Here is a 27,438-nt window from a genome sequence, read left to right on the forward strand (position 1 = left end):
AGTAAAAAACATGACAGTAAGTCAAAATAATTCAATACAAAAGTCATATTTTGATTACAAAATTAAAGTTATGAGACTGTAATTTAAAGTTACTGAGTTACTAAGTAACTAAAATTTAGAGATTTTAAGTCAAGATTTTGATTAATAAAGGCAAAATTATGATAGTTATATAACAGTTATAAAGGTAAGTCAATAAAAAAAGAGATGGTAAGTTAAAAGTTTAGATGGCTAAATTTTAAAAAAAAATCAATGTTTTTAAAATTGTAAGCCCTAATTCTAAGTGTTAAATTTAAAAAACAAAAAAAAAAGTCTCACCATGAGTATTTTTCTGTTTATCATGTCTCACTTTTTATCTACTCTCTTCTTTTCCTGGAAGAAATTGGCTTCCATAAGATATTGATTTGCAAAATCATTAAAGCCATATGCCACCATTTACAGCCCAAAATATTTCTCATCGTGGAAATAGCAGTAAAAACGATAAACCTCTCAAATAAACTGAAATCCCTGAAGAATCCAGTTTCTCCTATTTAATGGGACGCTTCATGTCTTTTCCAAACTGAGCCACTAGGTGGAGGTAAGATACAAAAGTAAAATGCAGAGGTGAGGGAGGCAAGAGCAAGCGCCTCCTCCTGTGCACCTGTTATGGCACAGTAATTGTATCTTGTTATATACATTTACAGACTGTAGTTACCATAGCACAGTATTATGTCATTAGTTAATCATTAAAAAAACCGCCTGTTGAAGCAATTTATCTCAGCAATGTGTTCACTGTTAATTACTGCAACAACCATGGACTTTACTGTAAATAACAAACACACAGATAAAATACAATATCATACTTTGGCAATATCATCCATAAAAGAATAATACTTTGAGGCTTATTTATATATAGTTTCTGCGGTGTTAGACTGGAAGACCGAAGATGCGTGAAGTTCACAGCCAGGAAGTGCCAGAACTGTGACATTGACTTTCAAAATAAGAACGTCAACCCAACCAAAAATTTCCCATTATAAAATGCATAAAACATAAAATAAAATATGTCAAACTAATGCTAAAAACAATAACACAGGCTTCCATTTACTAATGTTTGTCAAGTCATATATAACCTGGGGTACATTCAGTCCTCATCATGCAACCCACTTATTAATGGCTAATATACACAACTGTTTAACAGTTTTAAAATCATGTAAAACCAACAGTTTGACTGTATGAAATAATTGCTGAGTTAATGTTCTTTGTGAGTTTAATAAAGTTAATATGATAAAATTTATAGTAACTGTAACATGCTTTTTGTCTTTATTTGCAATTTAATTTATGTTTGTGTGTTTTATATTGTTTGTTATTGAGTAACACAGTCAATTGTTTATTTTTGTTCTGACAGAAAAAACAGTTCTGTTTTTTGGACAGCAGTTTTTGTAAAAGTATACACATTAAGATAGACAGAGTTTAATTTCCCCTGTTATTCAGATTTTCCAAAATCTAAGAACTTTTAACAATTTGGGAGAGATAAAGTGTACACATAAAAGCTTAGTAAAATATGTCAGCAAAGGCTTGAGAAAATAATAGATGTCAGAATAAAACGACATAATATGGTAATTTATCCAATACTTCCATTATATCTGGCAGTAAAGGTCTCACGTATTTCACACAGTCACACTTTTATGAAGGTGAAGAGAAAAGTCAGTTTTTTCTATAATGTCAATATATTTTATATCTATCCACTTTTGTTTTGTGGGGAGTTCAGAAGGTAGCCAATGCCTTTTATGCAGGCAGATATTGAAATACCAATTAATAAATCAATATATTTATTAGGGCACTTTGCTTGAATATCAGCACGTCCTGCAAAAAAGTGTGAAAAAATTGCAAGGGCAGATCAAAACTGAGCATGCCTTTAAGTGCTTTGGTGAAATTCTGTAGAAGAGATTTTTAATCTCAAGAGGTTTCTTATTTATTTGACGTTTATTTTGAAATCTCTTACCGGATCCTGTAGACATCACTGTGGGCGACACGGCGGTTGGAGCCCTCGGGGGGGTTGCTGCACTCCTGCCTCCCGTCCTCTCCTCTCATACATGCTGCTGGTAACAAAGGAGACAACAACAGGGGGATGATGGACTCAGACAACAAGCCTAACAGAGAAACAATAAGGAACTGAGCCGGGTCGCTTTTTCGTTGTGGATATTTTTTCTTAACAGCATATCTAACTACCGAGTTAAGTTTAAAATAGCATTACACTAACGTAACCGGCGCCCCGGACCAGATTTTTAACATAAAGCGGGTTTTCTTGCCAAAACTAACCATGTTGGACTGCCAACACTAGAGCCGAATAACTGAGGAGAAAGAGTCAGACATGTCTGATTAAGATCGGTGAGTTTTATCTTATATAATTCATGTTTTCACTGACAGTAGTACATTATTGGCAGTTTAGCAGGTGCGGTTTGGTTGACGATAGAGTCTGGAAGCACCTGTTCCCTTGAGAAACCATTGTAATACTTCCCCGAGGGTTAAGATGATCATACTGATGTTGTCATACTGAAAAATAACTATTGTAAACCTTGTGATATTACAAAAAAAATCCCATATTGTGTTTGAATATCTAGAGATATTTTCCCATTTTGTGAATGTAGGTAGGTAACAGCGCAAGACTACGCCTCATTTTAGGCGATTTTAGGGATATAATGAAGACTGTTATTGGCAAACTTTCATTTAGACATATTATGAATGACCTGCCCTTGACACTTAATTCGTCTTTATGAATTCTTATATTGGGTATATACAATAGTCTAGACCACTGTCGGCAGCTTTAGATGTGTTATTTTCCCCATATCACAATATTATAAAGACCAAAACATTATGTCTACATTTGCATATCTATGGTTGGTTTATTCTAGTACCAACTATATAAATAAATCAGTGCTTATTTCTCTTTCCTGTATTCCCATCGCTTGTGTGTGTGTGTGTCTCAGTGTGTGTTTTCCTTTCTGACACACCTTTTCCGTCCCCTCTTCCTGTCCAGCGTGGAGCTTCCATACACATCACATGTATTGTAATGGTAGCTCTCTTTAAAGCCCCCCTAACCAATTTAGTATACACACTGACCCATTAGTGTCCAGAGCAGATGGCATACTGTACACACACACAAACACACACACAAACACACACACACACACACACACACACACACACACACACAGTGCATTGTGTTAATGGACACCCCCTTTAAGCACTTAAGGATTGTTCTCAAGCTGGTCTGATTTAAAAGATCACACCATATCTGATTTTTATTGGATTTAGCCGAACAAATACACTTACTGGAATGAATGACTGGCCCACTGACCCAGCATGGCTGTGTGCAGGGTCCAGCAGACTGGAGGATGTGGCTATTGAAATAACCAGGTCAATAGAGCAAAAGGAGACAAAAGAGAAATGAAGTCTAGTGGGGGGCTGATTGAAAGAAAGTTGGGGGTAATTGTAACCTTAAGTCTGCTCTCTCACTTTGTCTGTGAGTGCATTAACACACAATTAGAATGTGTTATCCCCGCTGTGTAGACTGAGTGCTTTGTAAGTGTACACACCCTCCTATTTGAGGTTTATATGTCACCCTGTGGACAATGATAACAACCAGAGGGCCAAAACTGAAACCTAGAAAGATCTACATTACACACACACACACACACACACACACACACACACACACACACACACACACAAACATTGCTTTGATGATGTCATGTTTCCTGGTGTCTGAGATAATAAAACAAACTCAAGACACTGAAGGAGAAAAGGAGTGTTAGAAAATGAACCAAGATTAATCGTGCATGGTTATAAAAGCACTGTTTTTTTATTAACTTCTGAAGTTTTCATGCTGTGCATTCCTGCTCTTTCATTTTGTAATGATTTAATGCAAGGCTGTTTGTCTGACCAGAAACACTTCTCGTCAGGCTGAAACGTGAAACGCTGTCTTTTTATTGTAAGCTCAGTGACTATGCAGCATGCACGTCCCTTCAAAACTGGTCTGGCGAGCTGGTGCTCTTTCTCAATAACAAACAGCTACTGGCTGTGCGTTATTGACTTTAGTGAGTTATGTGGAAAAGACTGTCAAGCCAAGAGCCAAAAAATGTAGACTGCTGTCTGTGATGCTTTTGTTTACCTGCTGGTTTTAGGCACTACTTTTGATTAATTTCTTGAAAGTGTTGTCTGGTCTGGTCACGACTTCATATGTAATCACTGGCACTTTACATGAGATGAACAGTCTCTAATCTCTCAAAGAGCAACTGAACTCTCCCACTGAATGCTCCATTAAAAGAGCACTCCACTGATTTGGTATTGATTTTGCATATATTTGGGTGACTTGCAAAAGACAGATTTAAATATAAAGGTCCAAATTGATGCAGCAGAGGCTTGGATGCCAGACAAAAATACATACTCCAACATTCCCAAAATGCAGCTACATTATGGGGAATAATAGAGTGTTGCAGGAATGAGTCCTATGCTGTAAAAAAGGAACTATTTTTTTTAACTTGAAAAAGTTAGTGTGCAGGTTGCTACCTCAATTCAGTCAACTTAAAATGTCACTAGCTTTTTAAAAATTAAATCAATTAGTTTCTTTTTACAGTGCAGATGAGTGATCTCATCAACAGCCTGTGAAGATATGAAGGTGGAAAGCCACAAATTAAAAGCATGAAACAAATAAAGTGAAATCTAATCAGTGAAAGTATTGTTAACCAACCTAAATAATTACTTCAATTGGTAATAAATAAATTAAGTTTTCTAATTTTTTTTTTTCAGAACAGTTGGGTTAATGAACGTGATACCTTGATTTGAATTTATTTATTTATTTATTTATTTATTTTGTCATTTATGTGTTACCGATTGAAGTAATTATTTTAAGTTGGTTAACAATTCTATTTTTTCAGTGTTTTGATTGAGTTTTTAGTTAGATGCTTGAAATAAATTTTGTGATTAACACAAGCTTAAGATACTTTACTGTTTTGTTCTATGACATAAAATAAACAACTTGTAAATGCTGAAGCCTTTACATGTCTTGAAACGGCTGCTGCTAACAAGTTGCTAAATGAGACTTCTAAGCCAAACATGCCAAACATGACTTCACAGTCTTGTCATGTCATTTGACGGTGGTTTAGTTAGTTTGTAGCCCACAGTTAGCTTTTTACCGCTGGCACTTGCATTTATGCGTCAAAGCAGTGCTTAATAGGACTGCAACTGGCAAAAATTGTAATTATCACTTTATCTGTGGTTAAAAAAGCCCCTCACATTTTCCCAGACTCAAAGATGATGTGGTAAATGTCTTGTTTTTCCATCCAAGAGCCCAAAACCAAAAAGATATTAAATTTGTTTGCAAAATGTAGCCAAGAAAAGCTGACAAGTATCATATCTGAGAAAGTGCAACCACTGAGTGTCAATCATCAAAATCACTTTGGGTTAAATATCTGTCATCAACTGTCTGATTATTTGTGTGATTTTATCTGCATTTTTCTGAATAGTTATTGAGATATTAAGCACTGAAATATGAAGTTGTGGACAGACTGACCAACAGTGACATCCGTAGGACGATGGTGCTAACTTGGCTAAAATATAAATACCTGCAGTTCAACAGCTGCTTATAAGTCTCTATGACAGGCATCTGTCATTTTTTTAAAACATGCACAGACTAAATGATTTATTAATTAATCCAAAACTATAATTGTTGCACCAATTAAAATTGTTTGTTACTGCGTTTCACTGATGTGTGTGCAACACTAAATGCAAGCAGCTGCATGCAAAATGTTTAAATTAAAGATTCAGACAAAGCAGCGTGGGCAGTAACGTCTCCCTCTGAGCTCACTGCTCCGTTTTCTGCATGACTCAGAAGATGAGTAACTCCCGTTTGGTTTGGTATTGCATCAGCTGTTGCACACACATCAAAAACACGGGTTGGGAAGAATCTGCAGCGTGGCCGTTCGGTTGCTCAGAATGGAAATAGAATTTAACTTTATGGTCATCTTGTTTCTTTTTATAGATACTTAAAAGCTGAAAGAAGAGTCTCATTTGACTGCTTCATTTGAATGAGTAGAGTGCTTTGTTTAAGGAAATTTGCAATGTTTGAATTTTAAAGGCTGAATCAGTTCAGATTTACAACAGGCATAAGTGTTAGTGTGTGAACATTTACAGATCTGTCACATTAGATTCCCAAATGTGATTTTCTGTGTTTAAGGCCTAGCAGCACACACTTAGGGTCATATTTTCAAAACTATGTCAAGACCTCAGACAATGTTGTTGCACCAGAAATATTAAAGGAGTGTTCAAAGTTTTTCCGTCGACCATCTGGAAGGTAAAAGATTACCACGAGTTTGAAGCTATTCAACCGGTTAGAGCACCAGCAGACAGGGTGGGGTGATTATAAATGCACATTTTTATTGAAACAGTGGTTAACTATTAATTGAATTACAACAGAGTGTCATGAATCATATGATGCTGTTTAAGTATCAGCTTTACTACACAGGTATGACATGAATTAACAGCCAAACCAAAGAAGAATTGTGTTTGTTGCTTCACTGTGTGCTTTCACACACAAGTTCATGCTGTAATAATATTAATAATAACATTTCAGAATAGTTTCCATCGGCTGACTCTTGCTACTGACAGTTATGGTCTCTGAAATGGAAACCTTGTTTTGGACCGGCATCTCTGCTCTGACACATCCCTGCCAATAAAGCAGTAAATGAATATGATCATGCTTTTCAGCTGCAAGTCATTAATAAATAACAATTGGAGAAGTTGTACAGAGATGTCAGGGAACGTTACGATGGAAAAATCAATTTTCTTTGGTCATTGCTGGATTCCCCTCCACTGCGTCACTCTGGTGCTGCAAACAAACCTGTCAGCCACAGTTACTCAGCTGATTCTAAGTATTATCTCGTTTTCTTTGTGGAAATACGTACTTGCTCAATCATTTGGCTCCTTACAGTGCAAAGTTCATTTTACTGTGAGGCTTTACAGTGGCGGATTTGGAGCACAGAGATCAAAGTCTGACTTTAGGATTGTACTGTAATGGAAATGCTGACTTCTGCAGGGTTTATTGCATTGTGTAAATGTTTATTTCGGCAACAGAAAATCACTATGATTATAATGGGTTGTGCCCTTTTTTAGGAGTCACAAAAATGTTGAGAACCGCTGACCAAGAGGTTTTCAGTTGCTCACTTATCGCTACACTTCCAGTTCAAGTCTGACCTTTTTCTCGTACTCACCTTATTCCCTGTTAGCTCTTTATTGTCTAAAAAAGGCATCAATGAAATAAAAGTTGCTCAAAGGGTAGAAGGGTGATGGCGGTGTGACTTGTTTGGGTTTTTCTACATCATGATCCTTCCCAGAGCTACAAATATGTTTCCTTGAGCCTTCTTTGATGACTGGGGAAAAACCCATGATCCTCCCTACACCATCAGCAACCATATTTTGTATGTCCATAAATGGAGTCATTTTGGAGAATTTTAAAGAAAACATGCCTGGATGCCATGGATTTTATATTTTTTCAGCTGGACTGTTCTTTAGAAATGCTAATAAAATATATATACCATTTGGTTATTGATTATACAACATCCTTGGAGCACAAAGAGCACTCTGGGCACAGAATATTTGAAGTGTCTCCCCCATTTTGCACCACCCCCTCCCCTCTAATTAGTAACAAGCCCTTAATAATCTAGACTACATTTGATAAAATATTAAAATTGTTAAAACTTTTTCCCCTCTCTTTTTACTCATCAGGTGATGACGACATGTTCACACTGACCTTTGCCGTCCAAGTCTGATCTCTGATCGGTCAGGGCTGGGAGTTAAACGCACTGTAAGAGAAGACGCCAGCAGCCATGTCTGTCCAGGAAGCATCCCAACGGCCCCCGTCGCCTTCACCACTCAAACCTGAGGCCAAACCAAGACCGGAGATCCCTCCAAAACCGCAAACCTCCCCTCCTCTAGGAGACAGAAGCAACAGTGCGAACCTTCCTGGAGGGAAAGTAAAGAGGATTGTGAACAAGTTTAGCAAAAAGGAGTCGAATGAACCAAAAGAGCAATCCACCAATGGTACTGCAGAACCTAAAGCAATTAAACGGTCCAAAAGGCCACCTACGGTAAAGCCAAAACCAGGTCGCGCCAGTCTGCAGCTTCAGATCGGGGCAGGGGGAGAGAAGGCGCCTCCGCTGCCTGTGAAGAGGAGCCGCATCCTACAGAAGCAGAAAGAGACAGAGGGAGGAGAGCCGGAGGAGAGCGTCAGTGTGGCAGGAGGTCGATCAGGTACAGTGGGCTTTACTTTATATATATATATGTACTGTTTTTGTATAAAATGATTTACTATTTTTAAAGCTGGACCATTCATTAGGAGTGCCACTGAAATATATATAACATTTGGTTATTTTTAGCACCACACTCTTTAAGTACAGAGTGTACTCTGGGCACAGATGGAGCAGCAGATTGTGCGGGGCATTTAAAGTTAAACTAAACTGTTCATTCTGCTGGGTCTAAAAGTTTGCAATCACTCGCAGCAGCTGCTCCTCCCAGTCATCGATCTGATCTGATGGATCGAGATCAATTATCCATCCTGCAAATCACTAACTGCTGCTGAGAAAAGAATTCATGAAGAGCTCCGCCTGTGCTGCAATCACGGGCCCGCAAAACACACACAAACACACATTAAAAAGAAAAAAAAAAAAACTGAAAGTTTGCTGTTGTCGTCATCCAGCCCAACCACCTCACCCCTGTTGTGAGCTACTGCCACATATACACTGTAATTATTTGGGTACCACTGCATGATTTAAAGGTGAAGTTTAGGTATTCATTAAATCATGACAAATCTTAAAAATATGCACAGAAAAACACTGGTAGTACTGGAAAAAAATAAAAACGTTTGGACTTGTCACCACTTAAACTAAATATGGTAAAAATCAGGAAGCTGTGTCACGTGATTTCTTGAAAATGAAATTAAAATAAGTCAGACTTATATCTTTGGCTGCCATTCAGAGCTGGCAACAATTAAAACTCCTTATTGAGGATGTTAGTCTGCAGGACTGAGATCAGATGATACTATAAACCATATTTTACTTCCTGTATCCTCTGTTAGTGTCACATAACCTGCAGTGCAGGTAAAGCTGGGCCCAGAGAGTCTGAGTGTACTTCTACATCAAAGGTTCATCTCATTGATAAAAGCGAAAAACAAACAGAATTTCGCATGATTGGACATTTGTTAGTTGGTGCCAAAGTGTGCATGTGCACGCACAGGGTTTTTACGTGTGTGTGTGTGTGTGTGTGTGTGTGTGTGTCAGACAGGTGTGGTGCCGCTGGCTAATCTGAACTAACAGCCATAAACAGGTTCTGTCAGTCAGTCGATCATGTCTGTGTGTGTGTGTGTGTGTGTGTTAATGTGTTAGTGTGTGTGTGTGTGTTAGTGTGCCTGCAAGAGAGAGATTATGTGTGTGTGCCCCTGAGTAATGTGAAAGCAGGAAGTTACACTGACTGTGCCTACTTACAGTAAAAAAAAAGATCATGCACAAGCATTTATGTGTTATCTCCTTAAGCTCCAGTTGGTGATTGGAAGGTTGTAAATTGAAGCTCATTAGAACTTTATTTCCATTTTGATCCGTAGCTCATTGAGACAGGGACGTCCGTGCTGACTCAGCATAAGAGGACGCTAAGAATATTTTATTGGCTGCCTGATTAAATAGAGATTTGTGTGTTTCCTCCCTGATTACACATATTGAGCTTTCACTTCTTTGTTTTGGTTCCCTGTAAGCAACAAGAGGCCTTTAAGGACGTCAGATTCTGTGGAAACGTATTCACATATCATCAGTATTGATCCACTGTTCCCAGGGTCATGGAAAACCTGGAAAAGTCTTGGAATTTCACAATCAAATTTTCCAGGCTTGGAAAAGTCATGGAATTAGTTAAAGTCATTAAAAGTTTGGGGAAAACTATGTTATTTTGTTGTGAAATCGTTTCAGTAATCTTCTGTGGAAAACCTTCTATGAAATGTAACATAATAGCAAATATATTTTCTGTTTTCGTCTATGTAACGTAGCTCCAATATGTGTCAATGTGTGACAAGGTTTTAGTTACCATCAGCTATGTTTCGTCATTTTTTAAAAAACATGTTAGAAAAGAGTTTGAATCTAAAGTGTTTGGAAAAACACCCAGCAAGTGGGGGATTTTATTTACTTATTTTTTATTATAGACTATTGAAAAGTTATTGAAATTTTGTCCATAAAATGTGTGAGAGCCCTGTTGATCGATATCGGCTTCAAAATCCTTTTTTTTTCCTTTTTCTGGTACTCAAAAAACAATTATTGTCAGCATTGATTTATTTGTTCTTAAGACACAAATATATATATGAAAATTGTAATTTAAAAAAAGTCTTTGAGACCCTAGACTCAGAGAATATTTTGCATTTGTGCCTGAAAAATAACTTCAGCTGTCAATCCAGTGATAAAATAGTTTTTTCTGCCGTACTGGTGATTTTTTAGCATTTATGGAGATGGAATTAAGCTTAATGCAACTGTTTTATTAGCAAGAGAATAAAAGTATCATGGACTTTTATTTAAATAATGCAGTTAACCGGAAGAATGAAAGTATAAGAAGCTTAATCCTCTTTTCATCTATATTTAAGGATATTTTTCAAAAAGACTTCTCTTTTGTTTTTTAAAGAAAACTGAATTTGACGACTAAAAAAATGACTATTCACATCGCTATTTTTGCTGACTGTTTCTTTTATATCTTCACTCTCTGACCCATTTAACCTTTATCCTCTCTGTCCTTTCTCTTTCTTCCACCTCTTCCATTTCCTTTTGTCAATATTGGATTTTTTCCTCCCTATGCAACGCTCCAAACTTTCCATGAATATTTGAACACCACTTGCAGACGTGCTGTATTTGCAGCGATGAAGTGCTGACTAGACAGTCCAGCGTGTCTCATGTGAGGCTGGAAAAAAGAAAAGCTCTAATGAAAGTGAGCTGCCCCATCTGTGGATGCACATGTAGGAAAGACGTGGACAGGAAACCTGTCCTTCAGCCAGGAGGGAAAATAAGCATCTATATATTCCTTCCGTAGTAGCGTTAGGAAGGACTTTCAGATTTTTGTTATTTGTGTCATTTCTTTTTGATGCAGAGCCGGATGGTAAAGAGGTGGAGATTCCTCTGATTGGAGGAGGTGAAGCGGAGGCGGAGCACAGCCCACTCACACCCCTCAGTCCATGCTGCGACCCGAGCTGCAGCTGTGTGTGCCACCTCCAGTGGCCTGGCATGAAACTGATATGGGTGCCTGTGGATGCGGATGACGGTGGGGAGAGGGAGGGAGGAGGCGGAGACGAGGATGACACAGATGAGGAAGAGCGGAGGGAGGATGATGACGAGGATTGGGAGGAGGTTGAGGTGGTAGTTAGAGGAGGGGAAGGGGACAGCGAGCCAGGGGATGAGGTGGAGAGGACGTCTGTGGTTGATGAGAGTGAAGTATTAAAACAAGAAAAAGCAAAGTTCCACCAGTGTTTGGATATTTTGATCGCTGATGGTCACAGGAGACGTTCGGACCCTGGCCCTCACTCTGTTCTCACCTCACTCGCTGTCACCCGCTCTCAATCTCCCCCTGTTCCCCCAAAACGCTCTCAGTCACCACAAATCCTCCACATATCCACCCAAAACGAAGAGGAAAATATTTACGAGGCCACCCTTCCAGTGGTCAACCCCACTCCTAAAAAGACCACACCTGTGTGTAAGGAACTGGATATTCCTTTAATCAAAGTACGCAAGCCAGCCCGCCGGTCTAAGCTATCTTACAGCTCCTCAGACCCCACATCTGAGTTCCAGATGAACGTAGAACCCATCTCGAGCCCAGACGAAGTGCCGCCTGCCATCCCGCCGAGGATGCCCGTGGGTCATGATGGCCGCAGCCTCACGCCGGTGCACCGAGCCGGCATTCCTCTCCCACAGCCCACACTGGAGGAGTGGCGCAACCTGCGGCCCTCGTCCCCCAGCGGCTCCACTAGCAGCGGGCTGAGCCCCCAGCGGGCTATCACTCCACCCCCACTGAGCCCTCACAGACCACCACCTCCACCGCCAAAAACAGACCCCAGGAGGCTCAGCAGTGCCTCACTGCAATCCCTCACACAGAAAAAAGGTTTGCACCAAACAAACATGATTATCTTTGTCCGAGATGAGACATGAATGATTCACAAGGTGTTAATTTTCTGTGTAACCAAAAGCGATGATGGCATTTACTTGTGTTTTTAGAAGGAGAGGAAAATGGAGGGAATGAAGGAGAGAAAGAGGACACAGCGGAAGAACCGTGAGTTAGCCCCCTCATTTTAACCCTTTCAAACCTGAGGCGACATCGCCTTCCTGTGCTGCTTCACAAATATTTAAACCTTTGAACCCTGAACAAACAGGTGAGATTTCTTTCAAAAACATGGAAAAAAGGCAGTGAGCACTTTGGTAATAAACGTTTCACAAATTACAAGAAATTAGTGGATTATTTTTAAAAAGCTGGGGAAAATATATCATGGTTACAAATTTAAAATTATGTTACAAATTTCTTAGAATTTTTAAGTACGTTCTCTTGGTTATTTCCCTTAATTTCAGGTAATTTCAAGCTCATTTTTGGGGTAATTTCTTCTGCCATTGCTGATTGCCCTCTTCCCATGTTTTTGAGAGAAATAAAGCCACTTTGCTCAAATTTCAAAGGGTTAACCGTTGGTTACGATAAGGCTTGCGATATTTTACATTTGACTAAAAATCCTGCGAAACGACAAGATAATAGCAAGTAGTGAGATAAAGTATTGCTTGCGTAGGCAAAGCCTGACGAAACGTTTTTCCTCTGAGACACAGAAACAAGTAAAAGATTCACTCGCTATATTTGTGTTTTTCGGTACTGTGTGTCTTTGATGCCTGCTGCTTATAGTCTCGCACCTAGCTGCTATCTTTCTATAAAGCCCCGACCTCACCTGTGCGCTGAGCAGGTACATGCCCATAAACATACACAGAACATAAGAAAATACAGGCACAAGGCAGAGTCTCTGCAGAAAATGCGTCGCCACACACTTCTAGTGGGACATAATTGATGATTGAGATGAATTTCTTCTGTACGAGTTTATACTTTGTTTTTTAGGAAAATCCTGCGAAGTATATCTTGAATTCTTTAATAGGAACAAATGTACTTGGAGCTGGCAGCAGCAGACCGTGGACAGAAGCTGGATGGTATTCAGAAGCTGACTAACACCTTGTTGGTTTTGGGCTTTTCGTGGGATTTGTTGACAATAAGAAAAATAAAGAACCTCACCGGCTTTCTCCAAGTCAACACTGGTGTTCTTTTGTGTTTGAAAGAATAACTAACTGTCATTCACACTTGTTGAATGGTTTACTTTCATACCAACCTGGTTCTTCTGTTTCCATGCTTCCTGTTTCAGGCGTCCAGTCAGGAGCGGCTCCCTCAGGAGGGAGACGTCGTTCAGCTGGGAGTCCCGGCTGCAGGATGGTAAGGCCGACACCTTAAAAACATTCAAATACAAATATGAGTCAGAATACTAAAACACAGTTTGTACACCATTATGTACTGGGATCTACTCTTCCCCTCAGAGCCTCTGTACCAGACGTACCGTGCCACTGTCATCACCAAGGAGATCCGACGACAAACAGTTTGTCGCAACATCAGCAAAACCAGTGTGGACTACGCCATGGACTGGACAGCCCGTCGCTCTGGGCCTGGAACTGGGACTGGGACTGCTACTGCGACTGGGACTATGACTGGAAATGGAGCACCCAGGGGCAGCCCTGTGCCCACGCCGGGCCAAAGCACCCTGTGGCAGGATCTCCCGGCTGTTCGGGAGGGAGGGGTGCTGGAGCAGCTCACCCCTGAGCAGTGCAAGTACCAGGAGGTGAGGAGAGAAGGAAGAAGCTAACGTACTGAGGAGACGTCAATGATGCGAGGAGATGCAGGATCAAGTTTTAAATCACATCTTAAAGTAATAATGTGATATTTTTATATAAATTAAGGTCCGCTCTGCCTCACTGCATCACTCACTGCTGTAATATAATATCGATTCACTCCATTCCCAGCTCATGAAAGCTTTTACAGTCACTGCTCTGACTTTACCACATCAAGCAGGAGTTTCCAACAGAAAAAAAGAATCATTTTAAGCGCAGTAAGTGATAGACATGCGACGCATTTACAAGGAATATTTTAAATGATGGTGCATTTTTTGATAAACCAACAAGGGGAAAAACATCAACAAAGAGAACCTGATTTTTCTTGATTCTTTGCATATTTCTGTTTAAAATGGGTTTCATCACATTAGTGTTTTAAGCTTGAAGATGATGTTTTTTTCCCGGCCAGAGTATGTTCGAGGTTTTGACATCTGAGGCCTCTTACCTTCGTTCCCTGCGAGTTCTGACCGAACACTTCCTGGACAGCCGTGAGCTGGAGGAGACGATAATCATCAGAGACAAGAAAACCCTCTTCTCCAACATCCTGAGGGTCCGCGAGGTCAGCGAGAGGTGAGAGATGGCAGGATGAAGGGAGATAAAAGAAAAGGGAAATAGGTGATTTATGACATGAACTACCACAAGGTCACTCGGGACAAAGATACCAAGAGATAAGGAAGGAAAAGATGTCATGAGTCATTTCCTGAACTGAGGCTAGGCGATGGTCAATGAAAGTATTTTGAGTCTTTGTCTTCATAATTCAAAAAGCGGATATGATTTTGATAAACTCTTTGTTGTTTGCCTGCAGGTTTTTGAAGGACCTGGAGGACCGCATATTCAAGGACCTGGTCTTCCCTGACATCTGTGACATTATCCACTACCACGCCCAGCACAACTTTCCTGCCTACATCGACTACGTCCGCAACCAGATCTACCAGGAGAAGACCTACACTTCGCTCCTGTGAGGAATTCTCTAAAATTGTCATTTTTTTCTACTAATATCAGATTTCTGGGAATTTGGAAAAAAAACCTGCGAAATAAACGTGTCTACTGTCATATGTTGTTCAATTAATTTTCATCCTCCCTCTAACGAATCTTACAGCTGCATGCAGGTGTTTATGTGTGCATTTATGTGCGTCTACAGGAAGAACAACGCGCAGTTTGCTGCTGTAATCACTCGCCTACAAGAGTCGCCTCAGTGCCAGCGGCTGCCCTTTATGTCCTTCTTGCTGCTGCCCTTCCAGCGAATAACACGCATCAAAATGCTCATTGAGGTGAGAAACACTGCAGGAACACTTCTTAAATCTTGCAGGAACATATTTATACACAAATCATGTGTATATACTAATGTTGGAAAACGGCATCAGTGAAAGAGTCATTCCTGCACACTGTATTTGATTTTTGTAGGTTAAAAAAATCACTAATCAGATTGTGGTTTTGAGTCAGACTGCAGGTGTTTTTCTGCCCCTGAGAGGAAAAAAGTTCAGGAGATCTGTGTCATAGTTATGTCACGGGTATGTGACAACAGTGCAGTTAGCCTTTGCCACCTTTCAATTAAGTGTCTGAATGGATCGCCACAGTACATTTGGTAGAATTGACCCTTCTCTTTTCCCGCCTCAAGCCGTTGAAAGGCATAGTGTGTTTGTCACGGTGTGTGGCTTTGCAGAATGTATGTAATAATCGTCCCCACTCCCCCGTCACTGCCTGTTGACCTATGAGCAAACACACCTTGTCTCAACTTCACAACCTTGTTTGCATGTAGATGGAAAAAATGCATCCTGCCGATGCAGTTTGTCCATAGCAGAAATAGCAAGTGGTTGTTTGTCGTTTCAGAACATCCTGAAGCGAACAAAGGAGAAGACGAATGAGGAGCACACGGCGTCCAAGGCTTTGGCTTCGGTGTCGAAGGTAAACGCCTCTCACTCTTCACCCTCTTTTCTGCCTTCAAATCCATATCATTTGACTCCCGAGTGCTTCGCATGCCTCTGGATATTTGACGTCAGCCATTGTCTGAGTGAAGGATTTCCTATTGAGTGAGCTCTGCAGTGACAGTGAGTCATACGTGTCACTGAGGACAAAGGCAGTGTGAGACAGAGTTTTCTCAAATAGGGAGACATTTGTCAAAGGAACTAACCTGATACTCCCAATGTCATGAAGCCAGTTTTACTGACAGCTGAAGGGAATGTGAGGTTTGTAAGTTTGGAGAGAAAAATAATCTGCTATCTGCCGGCGGCAGCGAAACAGGCAGCAATGTATCTGCAATTTACATCCACTGAAAGGGCTTTTTTTTTTCCAAGCGTCAAACAACATTATAAGAAGGATCCCTACAGAGACAGAACATTAGTTAGAGAGTAAGATCCTTTAACCCTTTTTAACTAGGAACAGTTACAAAATCACCATTGCCACTTCAACCAGACTCCATTTAAAAAAACAGTAATTTTATCATCGGAAAACACTTAATCAACAGAAACAAAACTCCCAATAATCATCTTGGTTTGTCTTTCCAATGTTCTAACAATCACCAACTCTGGTTTGGTTGTAATAAACCCTTAATTCGCCCAGTTAAATGTGAAAATATGCTGTCTAATTTAGCGTTTTATTTTTTTTATTAATTGTGAAAGTGGTGATGGTGATTTCGGGACTGTTTCTGTATAAACAAAGAGGATCCTTATTTCACAAAAATGTCTCACTTTAGGAATCTTTTTCATATGTTGTCAGACACTTAGAACATCAGTCTGAGCCTGTCAGTCACGAAAAAAACAGCACTTTTAGTGGACGTAAATAGGGTTGCAGCATTATACTAGTTTTAAGGTAAACCGTGATATGATGATTACTGTACCGTGTACATTTGCTTGTTTACGCTAGTTTTTAAAAACGCATTTATTTTAGTTATTTTCAAAAGGGAGACATTTTATAATACTTCAATTAAAATAAAGCAGTTTCAGGTTTTAATTATAGATATAAATCATTTATCAAACCAAAACTAACCCTTCAGTTTTCATTCCTTTAAGGGTCATTCTGACTGATAATAATTCTGTGATACCGTGAAACTGTGATGTTTTCTGAGACAGTTATCATACCATGAAAAACTCAAACTGTTGCAACCCCAGGTGTGAACTTTTTTTCTTCTCTCATAATCACACACAGATCATTGATGAGTGCAACACTCAAGTGGGGAAAATGAGACAGATGGAAGAGCTGATCCATGTTTCTCAAACGCTGGAGTTTGACAAGCTCAAGGTAAACTCAAACACAAACGATAAATGCACGCTTGAGCTTCCTGCACATTGATTTCGAAGAAAGAGCTAAATGTTCTTACCTTTGCTCGTGTCTTCTCCAGGCCATCCCCATCATCTCCCAGACGCGGTTCCTGGAAAAGAAGGGAGAGCTGCAGGAAATGTCCAAAGGAGGAACTCTCTTCAACATGAGGGCAAAGTTCACCCCTGTCTATCTCTTCCTCTTCAACGACCTGCTCATCATCGCAGCCAAGAAAGGGTGAGGCTGCTCCTGGAGGAAAATATTACACCAAACTCCCTTAAAGAAATATGACATTAACAATTCATGTCTGCAAAAAAACACAAGATACAAAGAGTCATGTGCCGACAGTATTCTTGTCAGGCATCAATTTAAGTCATGAAGATAAACTGTATTTGTGTCCAAATTTTACTTATTGATTTGGTCACCCCAACTTGCAACCAACCTCTGTTTTGTTCCCTTTATTGAGTTACAGTATTGAGCCAAGACTAAAAACGAAGGAATATATTAAGCATGTTTGACTTTGTCAGACAAGACGAGAAAAAAACTGACTGAGACAGACGGGCGATGTTTTACGACCACCTTACACCAACCAAGGTGAAACTCTCAAGAGTTTTATTCAGACATTGGGAATTTGTCTGCCACAATGAAATTGCTTGAAAATATTGGTCGGAATTGGTCTTAATTAATTTGAGGGCTGAATTTCTCATAATGTGTCTTTATCTGTGGACCTTGATACATTTCAGCCAAATTTCTCTATGATTTCTGCCGGAGTCAAGTTGTGCCAAACACATCATGATGACCTACATAAAACAATGTGTGTCAACCATCAGCCCCAATACACTGTGCCATGCAGAATTAAGCATTTTTGCTTATAATTTATGAGGCAGAGCTGAATCAACAGTGCACCCAACGGTCAACAACTACACAACTGCCAGTAAAGTAGAAGTAAACAAAATACCACTGTAATTTAAGTAAGCTGAGGTTGCCTCAGGATATGTGCGTTGTATTTTACATTCACGATCATAAATTCTGGTTTATTATGATCCTTGTTGACAATAATGGCTTTAAAAGTTACGAGAGGGTGATACTGGTCTATAGATTCATCTATGCCTCACATTTTGACTGTGTAAGTGAGAGTGCAGCCTGTCCCCTTGGAAGCTATACTAAGAAAATCTCTCCACCTGCCTCTTTTTACAAGCTGTCATAATGCCACTGAAACCATGGAAAATGTGACCACTGACCACAAAAGCAATTGTGACTCATCAACAGTGTATCATCACAAGTGAAACGACTCCAAACTTCCTCAAATGTGGCAGGAAGTAGCGTTTGAAGAAAACTAAGGGGAAGAGATGAGCAGATTTCAAAAATTGCCGTTGTTGCCACATAAAGAGCAGATGAAACAACAGCATAGAAAATGCATGTTATACTGTACAAAACAACTCACCCTCTTTCTTCTCGGACAGTGCGGAGCGTTTTGTGGTACTCGACCACGCCCATCGCTCTCTGGTGCAGGTGCAGCCAATAGATGAAAGCGGGGGCAGCAGCGGCGGCCCGTACGAGCACTGCTTCAACCTCACTCTGCTGGAAAACCACCAGGGACGCATGATGGAGAGGCTGTTCAAAGCTCCCTCCCAGTGAGTATCTCTAAGAATCAAAGAGCAGTAAATCTATCTGTGTAGTCTACATGGACAATAAGATACAAACGCTACAGGATAATCACATAAAAATATCAACAAAGGGGCTTTACATATGATTTAGGCATTCTCGATCCACGATTTTGAGTGATTTTTCTAATTTTGCGCTGCAACAAAAAAGATGAAACATTCAACAAGGCTTCACAGGCCAAGTGTGAAATGTTTTCAGAACATTTTGATGAATGTCCCCAATATGAGACCCTATTTTATTCTTTTTACATAAACTAAGTGTTTCTGTCAACAGGTCAGACATGCACAGGTGGATGGCAGCTTTCCCGAACCCCGCCAACCCTGACAGAGACGATGATGAAGTGATTTATGAGGACTGGGGTGAGGACGCACACGATGCACTCAAAATAAAACTTCACTTTGTGGTTGTCATATGTTTCATACTCAAAGTAGGGGTGGGAGATATACTGATAATATTCAATGTGTCATGGCTTTTTTAAAAATGTAGTTTAGAGGAGATTTCAAAATATTGCGATATAGCCTGAAAGTAAGGCAATATTATTAATAGGCCTTATTGCCCAGCCCTTATCTAAAGTTTTTATGGTTGTATGTGTCTCAGATTGTCCTCAGGTGCAGTGCGTGGAGCAGTACATCGCCCAGCAGGCAGACGAGCTCACCCTGGATCCCACTGAGATCATCAACGTCATCCGCAAAACCAATGAGGGTAAGAACACAGAGGGGAACCCGGACCAAAGTTTTTTCTTGTTCATTTATCAGACTGTCACAGAGACAAACTGGAAGTTAAATGTAAAAAAAAAAAGGTCAGAAAGGATGATCAAATACACGCACCGTAAACATTTCCCCTTTTTCAGAACACAAATCCGCAACCGAAACTACTCAAAAGTGATCTGAATCTGACAAATTCATTTTCCCACTCCGTCTATATTTGGCTTTCTCACTGTCTTTGGATCTAAGCAGGTTTCAAATGTGGAACAGCGCTGAAATGACTCTGTATCATTATGCCCCATCCTTTGACTCTGCTTGTTTAAACACCCCTGTCCTCATAACTGCCTCAATCCTCAACCCTCTCACCTTAGCAGTTTATTGATTTGTTTTGACTTTTTTGCATGAACGATACAGAAACCTCCAATCGTCCCGTTTGTTCTCCCTCCGCCCCTCCTCTCCTCCCACTTCTCCTTCCTCTTAGGCTTTTATGAAGGCATCCGCCTGTCTGACGGTCAGAAGGGCTGGTTCCCCGTAGGAAACGTCATAGAGATCACCAACGAGCACGTGCGGCGGCGAAACCTCAGAGAGCGCTACAGAGTCATGCAGGCTGCCAGCATGGTCGCCAACAGCAAGGCCAACACCGTTCATTAGGATCGCCGAATCAAGGATGTTTACATTAAATCGTTTTTAAAAGACTACAGAAGTGAACTCTGTACAAAGACTATTCATGGAGTTTATTAGCTGAAGTGTCACTTTCTATCAAGCAGGAAATGAAAAATAAAAGGAGAAGGTGACGATCATGAGGCATCAGAACAAACATGCAATCATCTCCTTATTTATCCTACTGGAGTACGGAGTGTGCACTCACAGCTGGGAGCTCGAGGTAGAGCATTTATGACTGGCACTGACAGAAACGATGTGAATGTGCATGCATGCATTCAAAAACAGACAGCATGCCACAGTTGTAGAGCTCTTCTTAGCCCCGCGTTTACGTCTCCTCTGCACAAACTGAAACTGCACACTTAACATGCCAATCATTCTAACCACTGCTGGACCAGATTGTACACATGTCAGAACTGCCAGACAGAAAAGGTTGCGTGTTCCTGTGAACGCCTCTGTCATATTTGTCACATGCACAAACAAGTTTGATCCCTTCATTGCTGCCATGCAACAACCTACAACAACCTATCCAGTGTCACTGAGGTGGCCAAGATTACAAGATATGACATGTTTTTATGGTGAAACAATCTCGTAAAAGAACCCTTTCCTGAAAATCAACAGAAATGTGTCTCATCACAAGAGAAACATTTAAAGAAATCTAATTTAAAAAATCCAAAAGAGGGAAAAGTCATGAGTCAGTGACAGCATTCGAGGAGCTGCATTTTGGTTTCAGTTCTGTCAATGAGGCGATACGGCAAATCACACTATGAGCTATCATGTCTTTGTTGTTTCAGCTTTGACAGAAAGATCCTGTCACCAGATTAACCCTTTGCAACCTGGATCGACGGCACTTTTCTTGTTCTGCATTTAGATGCCTTTCACAAGTATTTAAACCTTTGTACCCTGAGTAGATTGATTTGATGGGTTTGGTTACTTTGATAAGGCAAAGCAACTGGACAAGAAATGTCGTGCAAATTGCTAGAAATGAGGAGATTTATACAATTATTTTACTGAATTATTTCTGACTAAAAATAGGTAGAAACGTCTGAAGAACTGTACACTATTTCATAATAATATAGTTAAATTATTTTACACAATTATTATAATGATAATTCTGGGGCTGGAAAATATATTTTTTTTTTTGTTTTTGTTGCTAATTTTCAGGTCATTTCTGTGTGCTTTTTACCATTTTCCTCCTAATTTGTAGATCATTTCTTCTGAAGTTCTTCCCATGTTTTTGAAACAAGTCAAGCCAGTTTTCCAGGATTTCAAATGGCTAAAAAAAAAACAAAAAAAAAAACAAACATGATGCTTACTGATGTTTTTCATCAAAATATGCATGTTTTTTTTTTTTTTTTACCTTTTTACTGGCCTCCAAACAGCTCATGGCTCTGTCCAGCAGTCTACATGCTGTGGGTGCAGGTATTTGCTTTTCAATGACCAACAAAGATTTGATGGGTTATTGTGTGACTCCAGTAGAACTGACACTAAAGTCCGGCTCCCTGAACGCTGCCACTGACTCACGACCTTTCTTTCCTCCATATTTTCCTTCGATCTAATCAAAAAGTGCCTTTGACTAAAATCAAAACACAGGACTACTTCTATCAGGACCATCTCAAGCACAAGAGCTTTGAAAATGCATGTAAATGTGAGCTGAGCTGTACTGCCATTGTGACGTTAGCTTGTTAGCTTGTGTCAGTAGCCATCGTGGAATAATACTGTAGCTCCCCCTGCAGCTTGTTGTTAGTGAAGACGGGATATATGTGGATAAGCTGTAAATGTACAAAATGTTGTAAATAATGAGTGGGGGGGGGGATTACGTCCTTCAGAAACAGTAGTAGTGCTTTTAATAAAAACTTGTCTTTTTAGCTCGAGGCTCAACTGCTGATTTTTTATTGAACACCGATACATGTAGTCAGAAAAAAGCAAAACTTAAACATTGTTTTTAAACTGAAAACAGATTCTTATTCTGGAGAAAAATGTTGTTTTTGGAAGGCAGACTTTGGTCAAAGTAACTTTTAGAGAAACCAAAGCAAAAGAAGCTCAACTAGTTTCCAAAATGAGAGCAGGGTAGTAAAAAAAAGTCCCTGAATAACTCACCCAGGGACAAGAAGACTCTCAGGTTTAAGACAATCACTGCACGACATCCAGCGCTTCCATCTCTCCGAGGCTCAGGAGCACGTTCACGGCATCTTCCTCTGACTCTGACAGCATCTGTTCCTTCACTTCTGGAAAATCTCCAGCGGCGCTCGATCTGCACTTTGAGTTTGAGGAAGGTGAAGACTGAACTGGCAGACGACCACCTGCGCTTCTTCCATCCAAAAATCCAAAATCCCCCAAGTCTTGCCTTCCTTTTGTCCTGGCACGACAAAAGTCAATGTATCCAATATTGTTTTGGGCACAAGCGTGAGTTATTGATGCAGGCAAGGTCTCGAAACTTTGTTGGCTTTCAGTGCTTATTGACGAGTCCTCATGACACTGGTATGGCACAGCATCAGAAAGTGTTACTGCTGATTTATCGTGGTTTTGGCCCCAGATTTTGTCCTCCTCCATCAGGCTGAAGCGACTCATGAGGGTGTTGGCTGCCTCGAGCTCTGAATCCGACCAGCATCTTCCCTGCTGCACCTGATTTTGTAAACTGGCCTCACGCTGATGCTGCACATCACTCCAGAAGGACTCACATACTCTCTCAGCTGGATCCATGGGTTCAGAGTGAAGGAACAAGATAGGGTTCAAGTCCGTAGGTGGAGCACCGAGGCTCTCGTCGCTCTGTAGAGGCTCTTGGTGGTGCAGTTTCAGGAGGTGAGTGAGGGCCTGGTCCTCCTCCTGGGTGAGCTGGAGGATGACCCGGTTTGGGTGTGCTGCAACGTGGAGGGTATTTATTCTAAAGGTGAGGCTTCCCAGATCCCTGGTGGGGTGTGATGCTGATCTGAACAGGTCTGGACGGGCTGGTGGAGCCAGGCAGGCAGACATAACTGGTGGAGGAGTGTTGAGCTGGAAGCAATCGAAAACCTGAGGGTGGAACGAGGATTTAATGAAAAAACAGAACAAAATGGATCTGCATGTGCAAGTGTGTGGTTGTGAGACTCTGCCTTCTGCCTGTACATTTTTTATTTTCTGTGCTCTGGACGTCTATGGGCATGTAGCCCCACAGCGCTCAAGTGAGGTCAGGCTTTATAAAAAGGTGCCGACCAAGTGCCAGACCATAATTAGCAGGCATTTGAGAGACACAGTAGTAAAAAAAAAAACGTGGATATAGCTAGACAAAACACCAAACGAGAGTGAATTAGAGGTTGGTTTTTACTTTCACTTTGGCTGTGTGTTGTCAAACAGTAACCGACAATCCTGCATAGTATAAAAACACACAACAAATTTGAACATTAGTGCCTTAGAGTAACTGTCATTATCTGATACTAGGATTTTATTTAGGAAAGCATTCAGGATGTACCTATCAAATAATATTTGCTGAAGTCTAAAAGGAAGATTAAATTTAGAGTTGTCCAAAAATAAGAAAACACACAAAAATGTAAAAAAAAATGAGCATAATTCATAACATGATATTTGAAGTTTAAACTGCTCTAGTTTGCAATAATTACTTCTACATGAAAACATTTTTTATTATTTCTGTACACCTTTTTGCATATTTTGCCATCTTCTTTGTAATTCTGCACTTTTTCTGTGTTACTCTCCAGTTCATTTGAATTAATTTGTTAATTTCTTCACAATATACCAACATCACAGGTTTTTGTGGTACTTTTCTGTGATATGAAAATGGTATATGTGATGCTATGTCTTCACTGTCAAAACAAACTGCCTCTCCTTTTGCCCTCGGTCTCAATTTCCTCCCAGCCCCCTGGTTGGGGTCTAAGCTCTGTTTGACAGGATGATCCGATCTTATTAAAAGTCCTCTTCTCTCTGAGCCCCTCTATAAGCTCTACTCTCTACAATCACCACCGACCAAAGAGCACAGAGGAGCAGAGAGCATTAGGACCCCCTCATCACCTCAAACTGTCCTCAATACATTCTCACAGTCTGAGGTTGTTTCAATAAACGTTTGATTTAAGAAATGCTTGTGTCACATTCTTAAAAATCATACTTGACAGTGTATTGTCACCACTGTTGCTGTTAGTAGGAGTGCAAAATGCCAGTCCACTCAGGGTCTCAATTCAAATTTTTACCTTCCTGGGCCCAGTTGTTCAAGAAATTCAATCTGGATCAGAATGACCTGGATTTGGAAATCCCACGTTTTGTGATCAAGGATTAGCTAATCCATTTTATTGCATTTCTGCAGGGTTTTTTTTAAAGCAGTATTGGATTGGATTAACCTGATACAGATATACAATATATATATATATATTGCCTCTATATATATATATATATATTTATGGGCAATTTAATATGTTTATTGCATTTTGATACTGAAAATCCACTCTGAATCCACTCTTCTGCTGGATCAGGTTTAATCCCGATTTCTTAGATCAAAGGTATCCTAAACCTACTAAAACATGACTGATCCTGATCTGTGATCTAATCTTATATCAGAATTTTTTATTTTGAATCACCCATTTTCAAAGATTTTATCCAATCCCATACCTGAAATCTGATCAGATACTTTCTGTACAACTGTAACAAGGTATCCAACTTGATGTTGCTTTTAAAAAGCAGAACAAAAGTTAAACGTTTCAGCAGATCCTGGACAGGGTTCCTACTTTTTTAGGCAAGTGGGATTTTAAAACTTTTTAGGGCTTTTTTTTGAAATGCCAACCAGAATAAAATGTAAGAACATTTTTTACAAAAAACAATACTTAAGAAAAAAAACCCATTAAAACCTACATCAACAAGGACAATTTTGCCCTAATAATTATTGTAACATAAAGCATGACTTTGGGTTTGATTTATTGACATAATGTGAAAGACAATCATTTTTGTTTTTGATTTTGTTTGTTCTTTTTTTAAATAAAGGAACCATTTATTTTTCAAGATTTTAAAATGCAATGCCAGACCAACACCAATTAAGGCCTTATTTTTATATGAATGAATTCAATGCCATTTAAGTATTTTTAAGGATCCTTGGGAACCCTGATGGCAGAACATGGTTTTCCAAATCTTGGATAATAGTGATGCAGATTAAATATTTTGAACAACTGGGTCCGTGGATCCTGAACCAAAGTGTCTCTGAAAACACATCTCGTTTTCTAAATAAGTATGTGGGTGTGTTTCTGTGTTGTCTATCAAAAAACATTAATCCCAACCAGTTTTTAGAAGTAGGACTATAAAGTCACTTACCAAGTCACTCACTATGTTGGGGGACCCTCCTCCCACAGACCATGGTGGGGTCAGTGTAGAAAAACTCTGTTGGGATGATGGGGGGGACTGCAGAGAGGACAGTGAGCTGTAAACTGAGATGAAGCTTTCAAACTGATTTGGTGAAACAAACTCACCAGTTTGGCTGTTAAAGTCCGTGTGATGGTGTGGAAAGCCTGCAGCCATGTACAGAGGCAGGAAGAGGGGTGGTGCAGGGTCCTGTTGGAGTACGGAGGCAGGGTGGACCGCCTGGACCTCTGTTTGAGGAGAGACATGGGGACACGTTTGACAACTTTTGTCGACAAAGTGAATTATGTGGAAAGCCGAGCCAATGTGACAGAAAACTCAACGACACAATGTCCTTCATTGTAGCTCATGTTGACTTTTCTGTTCAATTACGCAGCTCGAGTCAAGAGAGGCAATGAACCAGCGACTTCACATGCTGTCAAAATAAAGGAAAAAGTCAAAAATTAAAGAGCTGCGTCAACGTTTATGCTAGCAGCTAACAGCTAGCGCCCCCTGCTGGATGACTGAGAGACCCCGTTCATTTGACTGCTTGTCATTTGTGAAACAAATAAAGATTTGATATTTTTGTTTTTACCCAAAAGACAGTCACACTTTATGTCGCAGGTGGTGCCATTAGTTGCAATTAGTTACCAGGTTGAAACGTAAAAACATTTAGTAAATTTGGTCTCAATTTTTTTTACAAATCCTGATCAAGATTTCCAAATTTGTGTGTTGTGGACAGATATTCATTTTTTTTTTATTTGTATAAATTAAATTGTGTTCATTGGATGCTCAGTAAATATGAAATGTCCAAGTTAGTTTTATTTATGGCACAGATTTGTTTTGTCCCCCCCTAAAATAATTCAATTTTAAAGTATAACAGGACAGGACAGGACACTCTTACTGCATTTAAAATTAATTAAGGGGAGACACTTCAGGTGAATAGGGTCAAACTTTTAACTGATAACCACATGAAAACCTCCCCAGCTGATTAATTACATTACAATTTTTTTTAAAATCAGTTTTGTTTGTTGTTTTTTTTTTAAAAGTGTGTTTTAAAAATAAGCAAAGATTGCATTAAATAAAAAAAAAAATCTGCTAATTTGCACATTTCCACAACAAAAACCTAAACATTGGATAAAGCAAGCTCAAATTCTTGTATCATTTATTTTCATCATTCAAGAGGAAAAAAGGTCTAGCCTTTCTGCCTTGAACAGATATGTACAAATGTCATCCCAGATCCACACCTTTCAGTTTGTCCATAAATGTTCAACTTCCTGTGTTGACACTTGGCCACGTGTAAAGTGTTCACATAAGACAAATACAGCAGTTCTAAGAAAACATCTTTATTAAACTCAATTTTCCATTTAAAAAAAGATTGCATTTTTCAATCTGGCCAGGATTTACTTTCAGTTTTGCGAGGGTCCTTTTTGCTCCTGTGAAGAGGTCATCAAAACAAGCACGTGAGACCGTAGCCCTTTTGAGTTTAAAAAGGGTGTAGTTCTTACCTTTCTCCTGGGAAGATTTCTAAACGAGGAAACTTTGATGTAGCGAGCAGGGGGGTGTACGGCAGGCAGGAATGAGACAGGCCGTCTTGCAGTGTTAGTTGTCAGTGCTGCAGTGGGCTTGATGATGGAAATATCAAAAGCCTGACAGGGCAGAAAGAGGGAAAATATGCTCAAAATCCCAATATGGACAGGAGTGATAACTGGTCATCTCCAACAGGTGAATTACTGTACTGATGTGGGGCTGTGAAGTGGGATGATGCTGCCAAAACCATCAGAGTCAGACTCAAACCGGTAAACTGAGAAGAGGCGATGGAGGCCAGCCAGAGGATATGTGCACTGGATTATCACCCTGTATACAAAAAGGTATGATGCATTTGTCCCCCAGAA

The 27,438-nt window shown here is 39.9% G+C and overlaps 2 protein-coding genes across 3 annotated transcripts; one reads left to right on the plus strand and one right to left on the minus strand.

Annotated features, from left to right (window-relative positions):
- Positions 1-2,078: 2,078 nt before the first annotated feature.
- Positions 2,079-21,352, plus strand: arhgef15b (Rho guanine nucleotide exchange factor 15b). Of its 2 annotated transcripts, none has more exons than XM_042512594.1 (16): positions 2,079-2,364; positions 7,759-8,283; positions 11,143-12,147; positions 12,261-12,315; positions 13,433-13,500; positions 13,602-13,900; positions 14,359-14,519; positions 14,755-14,907; positions 15,091-15,220; positions 15,780-15,854; positions 17,094-17,186; positions 17,287-17,441; positions 18,668-18,838; positions 19,143-19,228; positions 19,467-19,571; positions 20,055-21,352. In XM_042512594.1, the coding sequence occupies exons 2-16, from the start codon at positions 7,860-7,862 to the stop codon at positions 20,222-20,224; spliced, it is 3,150 nt and encodes a 1,049-aa protein (XP_042368528.1). In that variant the 5' UTR covers positions 2,079-2,364; positions 7,759-7,859; the 3' UTR covers positions 20,225-21,352. The 2 variants fall into 2 exon arrangements, with proteins under 2 accessions (XP_042368528.1, XP_042368529.1); XM_042512595.1 differs by having other exon boundaries at positions 12,264-12,315.
- A 1,014-nt stretch (positions 21,353-22,366) lies between these two features.
- LOC121962424 lies at positions 22,367-25,812 on the minus strand. Its single transcript, XM_042512680.1, has 3 exons — positions 25,675-25,812; positions 25,520-25,606; positions 22,367-23,245 (listed from the first exon to the last, which is right to left on the minus strand). The coding sequence occupies exons 1-3, from the start codon at positions 25,810-25,812 to the stop codon at positions 22,367-22,369; spliced, it is 1,104 nt and encodes a 367-aa protein (XP_042368614.1).
- Positions 25,813-27,438: the final 1,626 nt, after the last annotated feature.

This window comes from Plectropomus leopardus, chromosome 23 (assembly GCF_008729295.1).
Source record: "Plectropomus leopardus isolate mb chromosome 23, YSFRI_Pleo_2.0, whole genome shotgun sequence".
NCBI classification, from domain to species: domain Eukaryota; kingdom Metazoa; phylum Chordata; class Actinopteri; order Perciformes; family Serranidae; genus Plectropomus; species Plectropomus leopardus.

Excerpts from the sequence above, each read along its gene's own strand:
- arhgef15b (XM_042512594.1), top strand. The coding sequence starts at position 7,860 with ATGTCTGTCCAGGAAGCATCCCAACGGCCCCCGTCGCCTTCACCACTC. Across the intron at positions 8,284-11,142 it reads TGTGGCAGGAGGTCGATCAG|AGCCGGATGGTAAAGAGGTG; the intron begins GTACAGTGGGCT and ends TTTTTGATGCAG. Across the intron at positions 17,187-17,286 it reads TGGAGTTTGACAAGCTCAAG|GCCATCCCCATCATCTCCCA; the intron begins GTAAACTCAAAC and ends TGTCTTCTCCAG.
- LOC121962424 (XM_042512680.1), bottom strand. The coding sequence starts at position 25,812 with ATGTCTCTCCTCAAACAGAGGTCCAGGCGGTCCACCCTGCCTCCGTAC. Across the intron at positions 25,607-25,674 it reads GGACTTTAACAGCCAAACTG|TCCCCCCCATCATCCCAACA; the intron begins GTGAGTTTGTTT and ends TCCTCTCTGCAG. Across the intron at positions 23,246-25,519 it reads CCAACATAGTGAGTGACTTG|GTTTTCGATTGCTTCCAGCT; the intron begins GTAAGTGACTTT and ends TTCCACCCTCAG.